The sequence below is a fragment of the Heloderma suspectum genome, chromosome 3 (assembly GCF_057233095.1).
Source record: "Heloderma suspectum isolate Gila_16-S chromosome 3, 16-S_ref, whole genome shotgun sequence".
Classification (NCBI taxonomy): Eukaryota; Metazoa; Chordata; class Lepidosauria; order Squamata; family Helodermatidae; genus Heloderma; species Heloderma suspectum.
Genome location: NC_139460.1, coordinates 259721889 through 259738641, shown reverse-complemented (window position 1 = coordinate 259738641; position 16753 = coordinate 259721889). Strand labels below are relative to the sequence as shown.

General features: G+C 47.7%; 2 protein-coding genes across 3 annotated transcripts in view; one reads left to right on the top strand and one right to left on the bottom strand.

Moving 5' to 3' along the window:
• SFXN3 (sideroflexin 3) overlaps positions 1 to 2601 on the bottom strand; it is a 22211-nt gene extending 19610 nt beyond the window's left edge. For both annotated transcript variants that reach the window (XM_084846490.1, XM_084846489.1), the window contains exon 1: positions 2505 to 2601. The gene's annotated coding sequence lies outside the window, so the exon portion shown is untranslated. The remainder of the gene's footprint in view (positions 1 to 2504) is intronic.
• LOC146351090 (proton channel OTOP1-like) lies at positions 1925 to 16753 on the top strand. Its single transcript, XM_084846488.1, has 6 exons — positions 1925 to 2007; positions 8883 to 9203; positions 11421 to 11557; positions 13197 to 13255; positions 14172 to 14299; positions 15479 to 16753. The coding sequence occupies exons 1-6, from the start codon at positions 2001 to 2003 to the stop codon at positions 16426 to 16428; spliced, it is 1602 nt and encodes a 533-aa protein (XP_084702614.1). The 5' UTR covers positions 1925 to 2000; the 3' UTR covers positions 16429 to 16753.

The window sequence follows — 16753 nt, the reverse complement described above, 5'->3', positions numbered from 1 at the left end:
CAAGAAAAACTTTGGGAGGCAGTTCTGCAGTGCTTCCAGTGTCAGCAGCTAGTCTAGCCTTTCCCAGCCCAGTCCCCTCAAGATGTTTGGACTTCAACTCCCATCATCACCAACTAGCATGGACAATGGTCAGGAATGCTGGGAGTTATAGTCCCAAAACTTCTGGAAGCCACCAGTTTGGGGAAGGCTGAGCTAGTTCAAACGACTTCTGTTCAGCACCATCTCCGCAGTAAACTCATGTTCACAGAACCATAGAAACAGAAGCAGTGGAGGCTGGGGACTCCAGTGTCAGTCGGGTGGTGAATCCGCTCCGGGTTTCAGTCAGAACCTGACTGAATCCACCCCAGGTTTCAGTGAGGTGCTTTGCACCTTGGATAGCTTCTTTAGAGTTCTGACTGAAATCCAGAATGGATTCACCACCTCACTGACATTACAGCCACCAGCCTCCACTGGTCGGAAGGTTCTTTGAAGATCATCTAGTCCAACCCCTGCTCAATGCAGGCTCTGCACTGCAGGGTACAGCTACAGCATCCCTGACAGATGGCCATCCAGCCTCTGCTTGAATACCTCCAGCGAAGGTATACCCAGCACCTCTCAAGGCAATTTGTTTAACTGCTGCACAGCTCTCTGACTGTTAGGAAATTTCACCTAATGATAAGCCTAATGATGTAGACAAGCTCTGTATTAGTCTTAAACAATGACTTGAGTGTTGAGCCAGACAGTTTTTCTGGTATACACACACCCTGAGCAATTGTCAAGTCCATTCCTGAACCTGCTCTGATATCATTCATGCTTTGGGGGAATTTGCAGCAACATCACGTATGACACTTAGCAGCATCAGCTGCAGATGGGACCCAAGTCAAAGTCTGTCTCTAAATAATGTTAAATCATTAAATATAATGTATTATTTGTACAGTGCATTGATACACAAAACAGTGCGCAAATGGCACAGGAGCGGAAGAGGGGCCCACTGAGCAACTATTTTTAATTGACTACAGAGGTGTGAGCATGATTTGGGCAAAAGGGGAGCAGGAGGGACGTCAAGTGGATGGGGCTTGTGGATTTCATCAACGTCTCTCACCTTGTCCCCACAATTCAGACACTGATACACACAAAAAAAAACCCACCCTCCATGAGATTTATAAACGATTCCTAGTAAGTTCACAACTTGGGTCACAAAGTAGTCTTCTTTGAATCATAGCCTCGCCACCAATTCCACTCCTAGATCCAGACCCTCACCCACACACCTCACTCCGTCCTCACATGGACACAGTGTAGCACAGCTGAGAAAGTGCTGGACTAGAAGCAGGGAGATGCAAGCTCAAATCCCTGCTCAACAATCAAGATCATTCGGTGAGCTCGAGCTATTTATTCTTCTCAGACTAGCCTACCTCACAGGACTGTTGCAAGAATCAAACAGAGATGAGGTGGTCCCCTTTGATAAGCCCTGGATTCTGTGACTTGGGGACACTTGATCAACATCTCCCACCCACACACACATACACACACAAAAGGGGAGAGGGGGAGATCTCAGCCAGAACTACAGCACATGTTTTATGGATGTGCTCACCCTGGTAAAAGTCATGGCCCATTCAGTTCTATGAGGCTGCTGCTGGGATGTTTTGAACAAGCCTCTGAAATCTTTAAGCTGGCTCTTAAAATAAAAACAGATATCTGTCTGGCAACTGTTATATTTCTTCAGGAGATCCAAGCAGAGAGAAGAACGGAAATAGAAAGGAAAAGGGAATCAAGAGGAGAGTGGAGCTCATCTGTCTCATTCTGCCTAAATTTAAAAATCCATATTAGTGTAGTACCTTTATTAGGCCAACTCAAAGGTCACCAAAAAAAATGTGCAAGCTTTCGAGATCTCCCAGTCTCTTCATCAGACAAGAGTTTACAAAAAGGTGGTTAGGGGAGGGGAAATGAGGGAGAGATAAAGAAAGCTGACCGGATGTTGTAGTCAGAATGTCTGCATGGGCAGAGTGTAAAGATGACATCCAATGCGAGGTATGCCATTTTCCATACTCACAAGCTCTCAGAGCAACACTCTCCGCCACCGCCCAGATCCAGGACTAATCCTGCCACAAACCAGGGGCTGGGGAGGTTGAGAATGGAGAAGGCTTCTTGCTCGCGTTGTGGATCCCGTTATGCGCCGCTACCGCTCGCTCGCATCCCACGCCTGCCTGCCGGCCACTTACGACTGGAGCATGATGCTCACACCCCACCCCACTGGATGTGGCGTGTGCAGGGAGGCACCCGCTGGCGCATGCAGGAGCTCGTGATGCGACTGGTCCCCACCCAAAATCACTGACTCATATTGAAATGGATGAAGAATGTGGGGGGGGGGGGGAGTCGGAAGGAATGAGGAGTGACCCACACAGGCTTTTTTAAAGAAATGCAATGAAGGGAGGAGGCAAGAACGGGGAGCATAGGACGGGGCTAGGAGACCCACACACCCACACCCAGGGAAAAGGGGGACGCCTCCCTCGTAGGATTCAACTCACTTGTCCCTACGAGCAGCGGCTGCCACCCCAATCGCCCCGCACCGGCGGCTCTGAAGCGGCGGCGGCTGCGGCGGCACCCGCTCCCAAGGCCGGCCCCTTCCTCGGCTTGTCAGCGCGGCCGAGCATCCCGAGCGAGCCAATGAGTGGCGCGGGAGCGCGCCGAAGAGGCAGGGCCGCGGCCTAGCAAGTTCCTCTGAGCCTCGGGAGAGCGTGGCAGGCGGCGGGGGCGGGAAGCGCGAGGACGGGTGGGGCCGGGCCGCTGCGGCCGGCTGCTTCTCCCTGGCAGCCTTTGCACGGCTCGGGTTAGGCGATGCCGCGGAAAGGCCGCCCGGCTGAGGGCGGCGGCTGGGCTCGCTCGCTCGGCTGGCCTTCTCCCGGGTGGGCGCCTCTGCTGCCCGTCACGCGCAGAACGGGGCTCTCTGGCGGCAGCCCTGATCCCTGCTACGTGCCGCCCGGCACAAGCTGAGGAGGGGGGCGAAGCCTGCCGCGCTCTCCCGACAACCCGTCGGAGCTATTCGAGCCCTGCAGGTGGAAACTGTAGGCAGCCAGGCTCCGTTTTACGCCAAGGCCCATTTTCCAATAGCCCGGCTCAGGCCCTGGCTGGCGTGCGAGAGAAGCAAATGAAACGTGCCCTTGAACATGTGCAGAGTGCCTCCTTCCTGCGCTACTGCTAACATTCCGACCTGGAAGTGGGAGACCTATGGGGCCCTTGGCAAGAGACTATGGCGTTGGGAGAGGTCGTTCTACTATTACCCCAGCTGTAGAATACAGCGTTAGCAGTTGGGGTGGGGGCTACATTCCAGCAACCAGACAACTGAAGTCGTAACTGTTTCATTGTTTAATAGTCTGTGTAGGGTAAGTGGGCACAGTTAGGATACAGTGAACGTGTGGATCCAGATGCAGGATGGATTCATGGAAGGATCTCTTAGGGAGAGTAGCAGAGTCTCTAGAAAAAAATACTGTTGCAGGTAGGATTGAATGGAATGGCCTCATATAGGAAATGTAAGGTAGGGAAATAGGCAGGCATAGGTGACCCAGCTGAGACGTGGGTGCTGGATATGGGTTGCTGCTGTCTACTGAATTGGTATCTTAATGCATGAGTAATCTGTAATGTACTTCTTGCTTGAATACTTTCTGCCCATTTGGGAAAATGGATCTCATTTCTCCCAATGTTTACGAATACTGAATTCCTGAAAATATTGGGATTCAGGTTCAGAGGGCTAAGATGCCCCCTGAAGTGAACAAAACCGTATATGTTTGTTGTATCGAAATGTGAAAATCCTTGTTTGTATTACTCAAAATACGTTGCTAGAAAGACTTAGGATGCAGTACATACCTGAGTAATGGGACTTACTTTGAGCAGACATGCACAGGATTGCAGAGTTAATTTTTGAAATACCAATTACTTTGAAACATAAGATAATGCATGGATTATTACATTGCTATGTAAAAAAAAAAAAGAATTTCAGGTGGTTAAATGATTTCTTTGTGAATGTTTATGATCTAATATGACTAAGGATGCAGTCACAGAACATGCATTGGGCAATGAGAGCTTACTGGAAATACTGTTTTTTATTTTAAAATAAAATAAATTTGCTTGGATTGCAAATAAATATATAAAGCAAATATTTCAACATATTTTTTCTTGGGGCATGTCACTAGATACATGGAAATTGTGGTTTGCTTACCGTAATACCCAAAGCCCTTTTGTTCTGCTAATGTAGAATGAGTATACCTATTTTCCTATCCAGTCCTAGAAGGTCTGAATTTTTAAAGTTCTAGTTATGCCCTTTCTGCTCAAATTCCATTAGCTTGGAAAGAGACATTTGAAAATCAGGCAGGGGGCAGGGAGAGAAGGAGGAAGGATAGTTGTGGAAGGACTGAGCTGGCCTCTGATTATGCTGGTGGGAGTGGTCCCAAGTTGCCCCCTGGGGCCATCATCTCCAGTATATTAATGCCTTGCCTTGCCAGTTCCTTGAGGCAGGTGCCATGTTCCTGTTGGCAGAAATGAGCAACAGAACTGGAGTCTCGGCAGCGTGACAATACCCGGCAAGTGCAGTCTTGCAAAGACAACAGCCTGGAAACGGAGTGGGTGAGCTTTGAAATCCGGGTCTTAAGGTAGAAGGCATTAAGGCTCCATCCCCAAGAGTTCTGGACAGGGTGGCTGGGTGTATCATTTTTCCCCGTTTGAAAATGGGTGGCTTCAGTCCATGTCCAGAGGCTTAGGGTCTTTCTAGGTGCTGTGTGTGTGTTTTCCAGGACTATCTGTTTGGTTCTCATTGTCTCTTGGGAGGGTGAGTGACAACCAATACGCTTGGTGAAGTAGGATCACCCCATTACTTTTTGGAACTGTAGCTCAGTGGCGGAGCACATGCTTTGAATGCAGAAGGTCCCAGATTTGATCCCGGGCATCTCCAGGTAGAGCTAGGAAGGCATCCTGCCTGAAATCCTGGAGAGCTGTTGTCAGTCAGTGTTGATGATACTGGCTAGATGGACCAATGGTCTGACTCAGTATAAGGGAGCTTCCTATACTCCAGGTGGGTTTCTCTACCATCATCCACACTACAGGAAAAAGGTCTCATGAATCAACCTGTTTAGACATTAGTGGGAGTTTTACTGTTCCCAAGAAATATACCTGTGTTGTAGGACACAGAGATCCTAGGTCATGATACCCCATCATTTCTAGATACCAGTTGTCCTGTTCCCCCCGATCCAGCCCATGTTGGCACTGGCAATCCCTGTGTTCCATGCTTTGCCCTAAATGACATCACTGGAGCTTGCTTCATTGTGCATAGGATGCGAGCATAAGAAAAACACATGGGCTGGGAATATGAATGGGAGAGGACCTCTGTGTACCAGGAGATTTGAGTTGGCATCACAGCATGTGAAGGGCAGTGAATTCAGGCAGATGGGATGCATGGAAAGGCTAACAGGAGAGGAGGTCTTTTAGCACCCCCAGCCTTAACTCTGTTTACTCCCACTTGTGTTCCAGAACCTTTCAGCCTTCCTGCAAGGAGCATAAGTGCAACAATTAGTAGATATTTGAAGGGTATGCACTTGTGTATATAGGACTGTTAGTGTCAGGTCAGGGAAGATAGGGGACTGATGACTTAACCATTCATGGCAGGTAGATTCCCTGGTTTGGGGCTCCATATTTACAATGGGCTCAAGCTAAGGATGAGTTCTGTGAAAGGAGGACAGAAGTTTTTTGCTTAAGGTTTAAATCACATGCCCAGTGGCTGTGGTAGTGCACTGGGGGCTGCAGAACCAGCAAGGACAGGTGTATGTCCAACCAGGACCTAGCTTCAGAGATGGTAAGAGGGAAAGAGTCCCATGCTGTTAAAGGAATGTGTATAGTCTGGAAAAGGAGGGTATGTTGTATAAAAAGAACTCTGGACCAAATTAGAGGATATGCAAAATGTATAATAGCATTTCACATATCGGGTTTGTTTTTGCTTTTTTTAAATAGCAGCCACAGGTGGGGAGAGCAAGAAATGGAACTATGGGAACAATGACTGTAGAGCATAAACATGGCTAGTTGTGAATGCACAGAAACAGCATACTGGGATATGCAATGGCTAAGGAAAGATCTAGGTGGCAGCTTCATATGCTTCAGGTTTGAGGCTGGCTGCATGGTACAAATGGCTTGAGGAAAGACAGATATTTTTTTCCCCTGGGACTTTTCACATGAGCTGAGCACAACTGCTCTACATGGCAGAAGCTATGGATAAGTGATGTACAGATTTTGTTAAATCTGTTCCATCTGTGTTTCGCGGGTTGTCAGATGCCCTTCTGTCATCTGCTCATTGACGGAAACAGCTTTTTGTATGAGAATTTTGTTAGTTTGCAAATGCGCACTTGCGCTAATGCACATTTGCACAAGTGCACACTTGCGCAAATCCACCCCCAAGTGAAAAATCAGTCTGCAAGTCTGCATAACTTGGAAAAAGCTTGTCCACTGTGGAATCCACAGGTCGGATTCATAGAAATCCAAACTCATTTGAATAGGTTGCAGATTTCTCCAACATTCCTAAGTGTGAGCTAGTCATGCAGCTAGGGCACCATGTAGGGCAAAGTGGTATGGATATATGATTTGGGGTGCCCATTGGTTTATTTTTGTGGTGGAAAGGTGTTATAAAATCAAAGGAGCTTTTTCCACACTTCATCAGTAACTTTGAATCAAATACAGAACCACTTCAGAATCTGACACTCACCCTTGGAAACCTTGTAGTCTAACAGTGGGTGAACATGGTCTGTGCACATCCATTGAAATAGCACCACCAGTTCACAAAGTAGTCATTTAGACTTAGGGATGTACGAGACTTTTGTTCCTGTTCACAAATCATGCAAACGTGTCCCATTCACAAACCAGAACGTGAATGCAAGCAGGAACAAAACTCTCTGGTGTCAGGGTGGACACTGAGCCCATAGAATCCCAGAATAGTTCTGATTCTGAGGGAGAGCAGCCGCTCCTGGGAGAAGAGCGCGCTCATCCTTCCCAGGGCCAACAACTGGCAGAGATTCCTCCCACCGGCATTCCTGGCATAGATAGCAGTCCCGGGAGTGACAGAGCGCGGGAAGCAGACTTGCTGGGCGTGCGACGCCGACGCAGGGAGCAGCGCCAAATGGAGGGTGCGGAAAGGAGGCGTAGTGCCCGGTTGGCGTGCAAACAACGGTTGCGCCCAGAGGATCCAAGGGAAAAGGGGAGGGACTCTCCCTAGCCCATAAGTTCAGGGTCTGCCAAGTGATTCTCCTTCAAACGGGGACCAACTGTTCCAACTTAGGGCATAGGTACTCTGCTGCTCATAGCTAGCTGCTAACAGTAGAGTTGTTAAGTTGTAAAAGAGGAATAAAGCTTTGAAAATAATCCCTTTGTCTGTGTCTGGACTTGGCTACTGGATTAGACTGAAAGAGGCCACCAAGGAGCCCTTGACATATGGACATTTTTGTAATTCCCCCAACTTTGCATTCGTGTCCAGAAATGCATACGCGTGCACTCCTGAAAATGCACACATGTGCAAGAGCATATTTTCAGGAGTACACAATTGCGCAAATGCACTTATACACATTTCCCCAAAAAATCTGCATTTTTATGCTTTAGCGGCGGGGGTGTGTGTTCTGGATCGAAAAAAGCTCACATTTGGGAAAACGAACGAGGCAAACTAAGCTTTGAGGAGAAATTTGGAGAACCTCAATGAGCTTGAACATCTCATGTTCACCCATCCATCCCTATTTAGACTAGGGATGGCATGAGAGTCCGGAAAGGGAGTGGAGTCCAGTGGAGTCCCCCCCACCCCGCCGCTTCTCCCAGACTTGCTTGCCAAACCCCCATGCTCACCCGGAACCACTCGCCGAGCACCTGGCGAGTAGGTCTGGCAGTCGCCCATTGTCAGGCACCTGAGCATATAGAGTGTCAGAGTAGTTCAGATTCTCAGAAAGAGCTGCTACATGTGGGGGAGGAACGTTCCCAGGCTTCAGAGGCACAGCTGCATGGAGACCTCATCCCCCCTTCACACATCCCTGAGAGTGATAATGGACAGGGGGAAGCGAGAGAAGAACAACCTGAAGTTTTAGACACAAGATGCAGATGCAGGCACACAAACGGGAAGTCGCAGGGGCTGAATTTCGCAGCTCTGCCTGATTGGCTTAGCATCAACAGCTGCAGCCCGGACGTGTCACAGGAGAGAGGGAGATCTTCCCCTCCCACCCCTTAAGTTAAGAGAGCTTGCCGCCTTTTTTCCCAAACGGAGATCCATTTCCCTTTGAACTCCCTGAAGGCTGTTTCTTTTGTAGTCTAGCAATTTGCATCTGTATGCCTCATTACAGTAAATGAATTAAAGCCTTGGACATGCAGCCTCTGGTCTGCATGTTGATTTGGCTCTTGGAGTTCTCAGCAGGGCGAAAAGGGAACCCATCCTCTTAGTGAGCTGCCATTTTAAGTAAAGATGGCAGCTCAGGGATTTCCGGGAATCTAATGATATGTAAATGGCAGCCATAAAGGACCATTTACGCAACGTTACAGGCATAAATGGTCCACTTACACCTATAATGCTGCGCAAATGTCCCCTTCATGGCCACCATTTTCACAACACTGCTGCTCAGTGAGCTGGTCCGGGGGGAGCGAGCAGCAGCGGTTCAGTGGGTGCCCAGCAAAACCAGACAGTGGTGAATCTGCTCATTCCTAATTTAGACTGTTAAGACAGGCGAAGAGCATGCTGTGTTCCCACACCATTACAGACCTCAGACTGAACCACTGAATTGTGTGCAAGCGTTGTAACAAGGTGCACATAAGTATATCGTATGGATGTATTTGTGTACAAAGTATGTCCATGTATATGCTTGATCGTCTTCCCGTCTCTGGTCTATTTCTGTCCACAGCCATACTCCCTGTAATGCCAAGCTGCACATTGCCTCACTGCAGCTGCCTGGCAAAGAGACCCTGCTCACCCATGGCGTCCACCACACGATCCAGTTCCCTGCTCTCCCTGCTCTATCTGGCCCTGCTAACATTTGTGGGCAGCGCTGTGCTCCTGGCCGAGATGCACCAACACAGCTTGCTGAGCCACAATGTCCATGCTTTCCTGGCAGTGCTAATGATCTCTTCCTGCATCTGGATGCTCTGGTTTGGCTGGCGCTGTGCCAGCAACAAGCAGCTGAAAAGGCACCAGGATCACCAGGCTGGAGCAAGCTGGCTCAAAGGTAGAGACACTCCAAAAATATTGTCCCTTGCAATACACTGATGCCTAGGTTCTCTCAAAGACCATCACTAACTATGAGCCCTCCAAAGCCCAGACATTTCTATGAAAGGAGCATCAAAGAGGGGTGCACTGGAGAGACTATGACACACAGGACTTTGTTACAGTTGGGAAGATGTGGTGCTTGGATCTGCCAGTGTCTTTCAGATCCAATCAGGAGATGTTTTCGTGTTTCAGGTGTAAGCTCTGCTAGAGTGGCTCAGGCCTGACCTGTGTACACACACACACACACACACACACACACACACACACACACACGGGGAGGGGGAGGGAGAGCTGCTTGAGCTTGGTCCAGATGTGCTCCCCAACCCAAATGGAGCAGAGGAGCCAAATCAGAGCACAAGGTGGGTAGCCCTAAGTGGCAGGGTAGGGTGGCCACTTACACATCACTAAAAAAAAAAGAAGACAAAAGATGCTGATTTGCATACAATTTGCATGTACTAACTGATATGTATAGATCAGCATTTAGAGATAATTACTGTACAATTTAAATAGAAATACAATATGTTGCACCCTAGTTGGGAAGACTGTGACCAGACAACCCATGTGTCTACCTGCGCATTCAGCTGCCCAGTTGCTAACTGTTGATGGACAACTTCAAGCCCCCTGGGCTCTCTTTTCTGATGGTTCTTTCTCTTTAAACCAGACTTGGACTGGAGAATCCTTTAAATAAAGGATCTTCAAATAGAGGAATGCCTTGAAAGCCCTTCAAATAGAGGACTGTCCTCCATAAAGTAAGACCCATGGCCACCCTTTTGGGCTAGCCCAAAATACAGAGTTTCAGAGACCAGGATCAAACCTAGAAAGGCAGTCCAACAGAGAGCACAATCCAATAGCAAAGTCATTGTGCAAAGACAAGGTCAACTTGGTAGAGAAAGCTAAGGGACAAGTGTGATCTCAAAAACAAGGTAAAGTTGGTAGCTAGGAGTCAAACCCAGGTCACCAGGCAACTAAGTTACACAGCATGTAAGACCTCCATTAGACCATAACTGAAGGCTTAAGTAGTCTGGTCTTCCAGAGCCCTGCCCAGACCCACCTGCAGACAGTTCACCCCTCAAGGTTCCCTGCTCTTGAGGAGTCCCCTACCCATAAGGAGCCCCCTACTTCTTGGGTGCCCTCTTACTCCTGAGGAGTCTGGTTTTTCTGGGCTCTGAGGCATGTGCTTCACCAACGGGAGGCTGCCTGCACCTGAACCTTCTGGCACCAGCCCTCTCTAGGAATGGCTAGTCGCTCAGCCTCCTTTTCTGACTTTTCTGAGGTAGGTTCATCAGGGGCTCTACCCATAGGTCCCTCAAGGTCCATTGTTGTCAAAGGACCTGGATGAGCCTTTCCGGGGATGTGAGGGCTGCCTATGGAAATGCTGGGGTGAGGAGGTCTCATGGGATTTTTGGCCTTGAAATCTTTATCAGAGAATGAGAGCTCCTGGCCTGGACCTAGGTCTGGTATGGCAGGCAGGCAGGCAGGCAGGCAGGCAGGCAGGCAGGCGCGCGCACGCACACACACACACACACACACACACACAAGCCCTGACAGCCTGTTGACTTATTTCAGCCAATTTATGGTTATTTATTTTATAGTGTTCTGTATGCTGCCTTGAGAGGCCTCTGTCCTGAAAGGTGGCCTAAAAAAATCTTAAAATTAAAGTTTAAAATAAATAAAATTTGCTCTCGCAAACAATCGCTCACATAAGTGACTTGCCCATATTATCCATGAGGTAATGGCTTTTTCGGTCTAGTTCACAATCCCCCTTCCCATACCAGGCCAGCTTTTTAGCCTGCACACTTGCCACATGGGTGGATAGAAAAAGGGAATAGGACAGCCTTCCCCCAACTTGTTGCCTTCCAAATGTATTGGGCTACAGTGCTGACTATGGATGATGGGAAATGTAGTGCAAAGTACATCTGAAAAGCAACTGGTTGAGAAAGGCTGGACTAGGATTTCACTTTGGGCGAGGTCACTATCAGGATGGAGATTCTTCTGCAGGAATGCTATGACAGTTTCTTACAAAATGGCCACTCTTAAAATGGACCAGCACCATGGCCTGGATCCATGAATTGTCCTCCTACCCCTTCTACAACCTGGGGAAAAATTGTCAGAGTGGGATCAAGTATCCTGCTATCTGTGCAATGCTTGGCGTGACTGTGCTTTCTTACCATGGCAGGTGGTCTGTCTCTCTTTGCACTGGCCACGTTGGTTCTGGACTGCCTCTCCTTGGGCTATTACTATGAACTGCAGCACTGTGCCTCCATGCTAATCACCACCTTCCCTGTTGTGCAAGCCATTTTCACCATCATACAGGTGAGGTTCCAAACCGTTCAAATCAGGGTTGATTTGATTTATGTCAAATCATGATTTAAATTGCTTCTCTGAAGGACTCAGTTTTAATAATTTAAATCACAGTTTAAATCACCAGTGAGGAAGATTCTATTTAATCATCATTTTTAGTAGAATTACATTATTGTTTAATATAACCTTAATACATATTCAGAGGTGCAGGTTTCATTAGAAGTAGGTACACACTACGCAATTATTCTGAATTGTTTTCACATTAATTTTCATCAAAAATGGGATGATGATTTGGTCATTTTAGTATTAAAGCAGAATGAACTTGTGAAGTCATTCAGGAGATGAATCAGCTCTAACTGTTCCATTAATCATGATATTTTGTCATGATGTGCCAGAATCATCACCACCAAACAGGTTTTTACATTGTACTAATAAGACTGTTTATTCTTGTAGTTAGTTCTTCTGGCTAGTTTTCTTCTTCAACAAACAACAATATTAACAAAACATGCACATCTTCAGGATTCAGGACTGCATTAATATGTTCTGTTCACTTTTGATTTCACTTTCTATTCCCCTCCCCTATCCCTTCCATTAATATCCAGACGACGACTCCTTGTTCAGATCTACTCCATCTCCCCAAATTCTCTATTCATTGACCTTCTCTATCTTTGCACTTAGAAGGAGGCAAGACAGGGGGAGAGAGGGGGGGGGGAGAGAGAGAGAGAGAGCATGCATTTCTGTACACCACCTGCAGTGCAGAATAGGACTGATCAAGTTATCTCCCATCTCCATAAACAGGTGTTAACATATTCTAGAATATAATTATAAGTTGTATAATTAGTATTCAGGATGATAGCTTTGACCTAGGCTCTTTTTTTAATAATTGTTTTAAGAAAATTTTAAAATCTGATTTAAATTTAAAAAATCCTATTTAAATTTTAAAAATCAGTTTTTTATTAAAAAAAAACATTGATTTTTATTAACCTTGGTTCATATATTCAGTGGGGATCCCATGGAAAATTCAACACAGCTGCAAGACTCTGCCTTAAAAGAAACTAGCATTGCCTGCTTTGCTTTTTGCTTCCCCAGTTCCTTACTCTTCTGCTCCACATCTAGGGTCCCAACCCATTCTGCTTCCCTCTATGATATAATTTCTCCTTGCAATACACCTACCACCATTAAGGAGATAGTACATACTATGAGGCAGAGTTTCAGAAAATGTGAGAGACATTTTATAACAGGGGCTCGAGGGAACCAGAGACGTGGATGCAGCCTGTGGGGTCTCCCCAACTGGCCATACCTCCCCTCCTTGGCTCCTCCCCCATCCCCTGCAGAATCAAGCTTGAAAAAAGCCTCCAACTGGAGTCAGTGGGAGGCTTTTTTTAAAGCCTAGTTGAAGCATGGAGGCAATTGTGTGTGTGGGGGGGTCCCAGCTGGGGAACTGCAACACCATGACCTGCAAACCCCTCCCCCTTTAGAATCTCTCTCCCTCACACACACACACACACACACACACACACACACACATGGCAAGTGGGCTTGAAAAAGCATCCCATTTGACTCCAGTTTATAACATGAATGATAAGTGGTGATTTTCTATCATTTACCTTTGTATTCCCCACCCCCACCCTGCTCCCTTCCCCCCTTACAGGTTTCATTGCTGCTGTTCAATGCTAAGGTTTGCATCCAGGAACACCAGCATATAAATAGGTAAGCCTATTCTCTCGAGTTATGCAAAAGAAGGCAGACCAATCAGCTCTCAGGAATGTACATTGGCATCATGTTAGAACTTCAAAGTAGTACAGTTCCCTGTCACCTATCAGATGGACAGAACTGTCATTATTTCATCAAGCTTCCCTTCAAAGCTATGAGTGCAGCAAACAAAGGAGTTGCACTCATATGGAGTAACTACCATATTTATATACATGGCAGATTCTCTCAGACAAAAAAAGAAAGTTGATGAACCACAGGCCAAGTGGACAAGAGGAAGGTGTGGGTTAAAGTATTTGTAGAAAAAGGGGTACATACAGTCCAGGAGGATTTGACTGTTTCAGATGGAGTGACCCAGGGCCAGGATCAAGTGTAGGCATGGTCAGGCACTTGCCGAGGGCCCACAGTCCAGTAGGGACTCACTGACAAGAGCAACTCCTCTTCACCACTGCAACCTGCTCGTTGACCTGCCTCTTGTTCTGGCCCACTCAGTGGTGTTGGTGATAAGGAGGAGCAGGAGATGCCCTTGCCTGCTTGCTCCCTGGCTCTCTGTCTGCCAAGCAATTGTGGGGGGGGGGGAAGAGCAGCTGGTGCCATGGCAGTGGAAAGGTGGGCTCCCTGGGTGAGTGCTTTGCTCAAGGGCACTGAAAAACCTGAGACCGGCACTGGGGTGACCCCAGAGGGGAAAGTGGATCAGGCTGTTGGCAGCCTTGTAAGATCTAGCAGAGTGGCAGTGCATAAAGTGGGTGTGGACATGGCTGGGAGTAACAGCATCATTCAAGTGGGGGGCTGGGAGGCTCTACCTAGCTTTGAACCAGAATGACTGGAGAGTAGTGAACTGCAGTGATCTAGCATTCATCCCCCCCCCCCTCCAGCCCTTCCTCAGCAACATCTCCTCTCACTCTGTGGCTTCTAGGTTTGGGCTGATGCACACACTGGCCACCAATGTGCTCCTGTGGATGAGCGTGGTGTTGGATGAGTCCATGAAGCAGCTAGAAGAATTCTACGACGCTCAGAAGGGAGAGAGCTCCAAGGCTTCCCATGGTACAAACCTTCCTTCTAGTCTGGGGAGGGATTTATCAAAGAGAAGAGGTATATCTGCTTTGGGGAGGGGCCAAAATTCAGTGGTAGAGCACAGGCTTTGCATGCAGAAGGTCCCAGGTTCGATCCCCAGCATCTCCAGGTAGAGCTGGAAAAACTCCTGCCTCAAACCCTGGAGAGCCGCAGCCATTCATCTTGACAATACTGGGCTAGACGCACCAATGGTCTCACTCAGTATAAGGCAGCTTCCTATGTCCCTATCAATGGCTATATGATTGACCAAGTCCTAAAACTGACCAAAGGCAGTGATCAAATCCAAGGGCCTTCTTTCCAGCAGACATGCTCCTGCCCACCATCCTACTTTGCTATCTACATCTGAGCCCCTCACACTAGGAAAGGGGGAATAGTTGCTGAGACTCACCCCAGATTTCCATCTGATCAGCATGTAGGGGAAAGGTTTGAGCTATACTTCATGAGGAGATGCAAACTGATGCCTACTACAGTATGCATCTCTGCAACTCCAGCTACCCACTGCCCCGCCTTGACCTCCTTGCCGCACATTTTTGTCCTGTCCATCCCCTCTGTGGCCAATCCCCCCAACTCTCTATTTCAATTGAGTTTCCCCCCTGGATTTAAACAGTTTCCCACCCTTGCTTCACACACACACACACACACACACACACACACACACACCCCATGTCTCCTATACATTCTGTGTTCCATCTCATACTATACCATTTGTCTGAGTAAAAACCCCACCCTTCAAAAATGGGAGCATGAAATCCACCATGCCTCCAGCTTCACAGCTGCAGTAGGCATGCAGCCTCTTCTCACACAACATCCATTTTGAAGGGTATAAACTTATCATAATGGGAGCTTGATTAGGTGGGGAAAATAGGAAAGAACTCTTATGTGCCCTCTAAAACAGCCTCCGCCCAACCTGGTGCCCTGCGGATGTTTTGGACTCCAACTCCCATCAGCCCCAGCTCATATGGCCAATGGTCAGGAATGCTGGAGGTTGTAGTACAAAACATCTGGAGGGCACCAGGTTAGGAAGGCTGCTCTACAGTTGTGGGATAGGCTGGGCCTCCCTTCTAGTTAGAAGTCTAGAAGCTATGCAGTGTTTTTGTTCTGCTAGAATTAAACACGCCCTCTAGCACACTCTTCATGCTCTTCCTGCAGGTGGCTCTTACACCAATAGCTGTGTCTGCACCACCAGTCTTTGCCACATCTTTTCAGAAGGCGCTGCCTACCTGCACCCTTTCAACATCGAGTTCAGCCTCTTCTCCTCTACAATGCTGTACATCATCTGGAAGAACACTGAGCGGGAAGCCCATCACCAGAAGCCCCAGCTCACTCACAGGCCACACTTCCACCTCAGTGGGGCTTTTGTTGGACTGGTGCTAGGGGCCTTGGCCATTTCAGCAACCTTCGGGGTGATGATCTCTTTTGGAGTGCTTGCCAAGTCTCCTGAAACTATTCCTGAAGCCCTTCGAACATACTACATCTTCAACTCTGTGTTGTTATCTGCCATGTTCCTGGCCACTTTGATAGGCATCACCACCTACAGGGTGAAGAAAAAAGCTGCAGCTCTCTCTTCTGACAAGAGCGTGGTAAGAAACTTAGATGTCACCTTGCTTCTGGGCAGCTCCTGTGGTCCACTCATGGTATCCATCTTCTCTTTGGTTGCCATCTTCTTTCTTCATGCCAATGGCAGCCTCCATCTTCTGGACTTCTGCTTCTCCCTCTGCAAGACCATCCAGATCCTTGGGCAAAATCTGTTCATTACTGAAGCTTTGTACTCTAGCCTCTCTCAGGAGCCAGATGTCCAAGACAATACTGACTCTGCTGGTACCAGCTGGGTCTTTTCCATTTCCAGAGGTTCCTTGGAGCAGGACAGCAATGGACCTTTCTCCAAAACCCACACACTGACCAACATCATGGCCAGTTTGGAGAATCAGCCACCCAGGCACTTCACAGACTATGGCGGTGACCCATCTCTCGTCCAGATTTCTCACACCCAAGGGGAACCTAAAAGACCAAGCATCAGAAGAAAGATCCTACAGAACATCTCCATCCTTCTTATCTTCTACAACATCTCGGTGAGCTGGGTTGGCTTAAATCAGATCTAGAGGTGCTGCCAAGATCTGGAAAGAAAATGGATTCCACTACCATGGATTGGGGAAGGGGGATGTCCTAGGGGAAACTCTAAGATCTGTAATAAAGAACTAGATGTTCTGCTAGAAAATTGAGATGGTACTCTCTTGCTGATATAGTTTTGATAACATCAGTCTATTTCAGCATGCTAGATCTTAGCCCAGGGCCTAGTGAAGCCTTGTGCACTGTGGGGAGTACAATAGCTGAGGTTCACCGGAACAAGGCCAGGGCATTGGACTGATGTTGTCATTTAAAAAAAAAAGTTATTAACATTTGATTAAATTGCAATGATCAAATCTC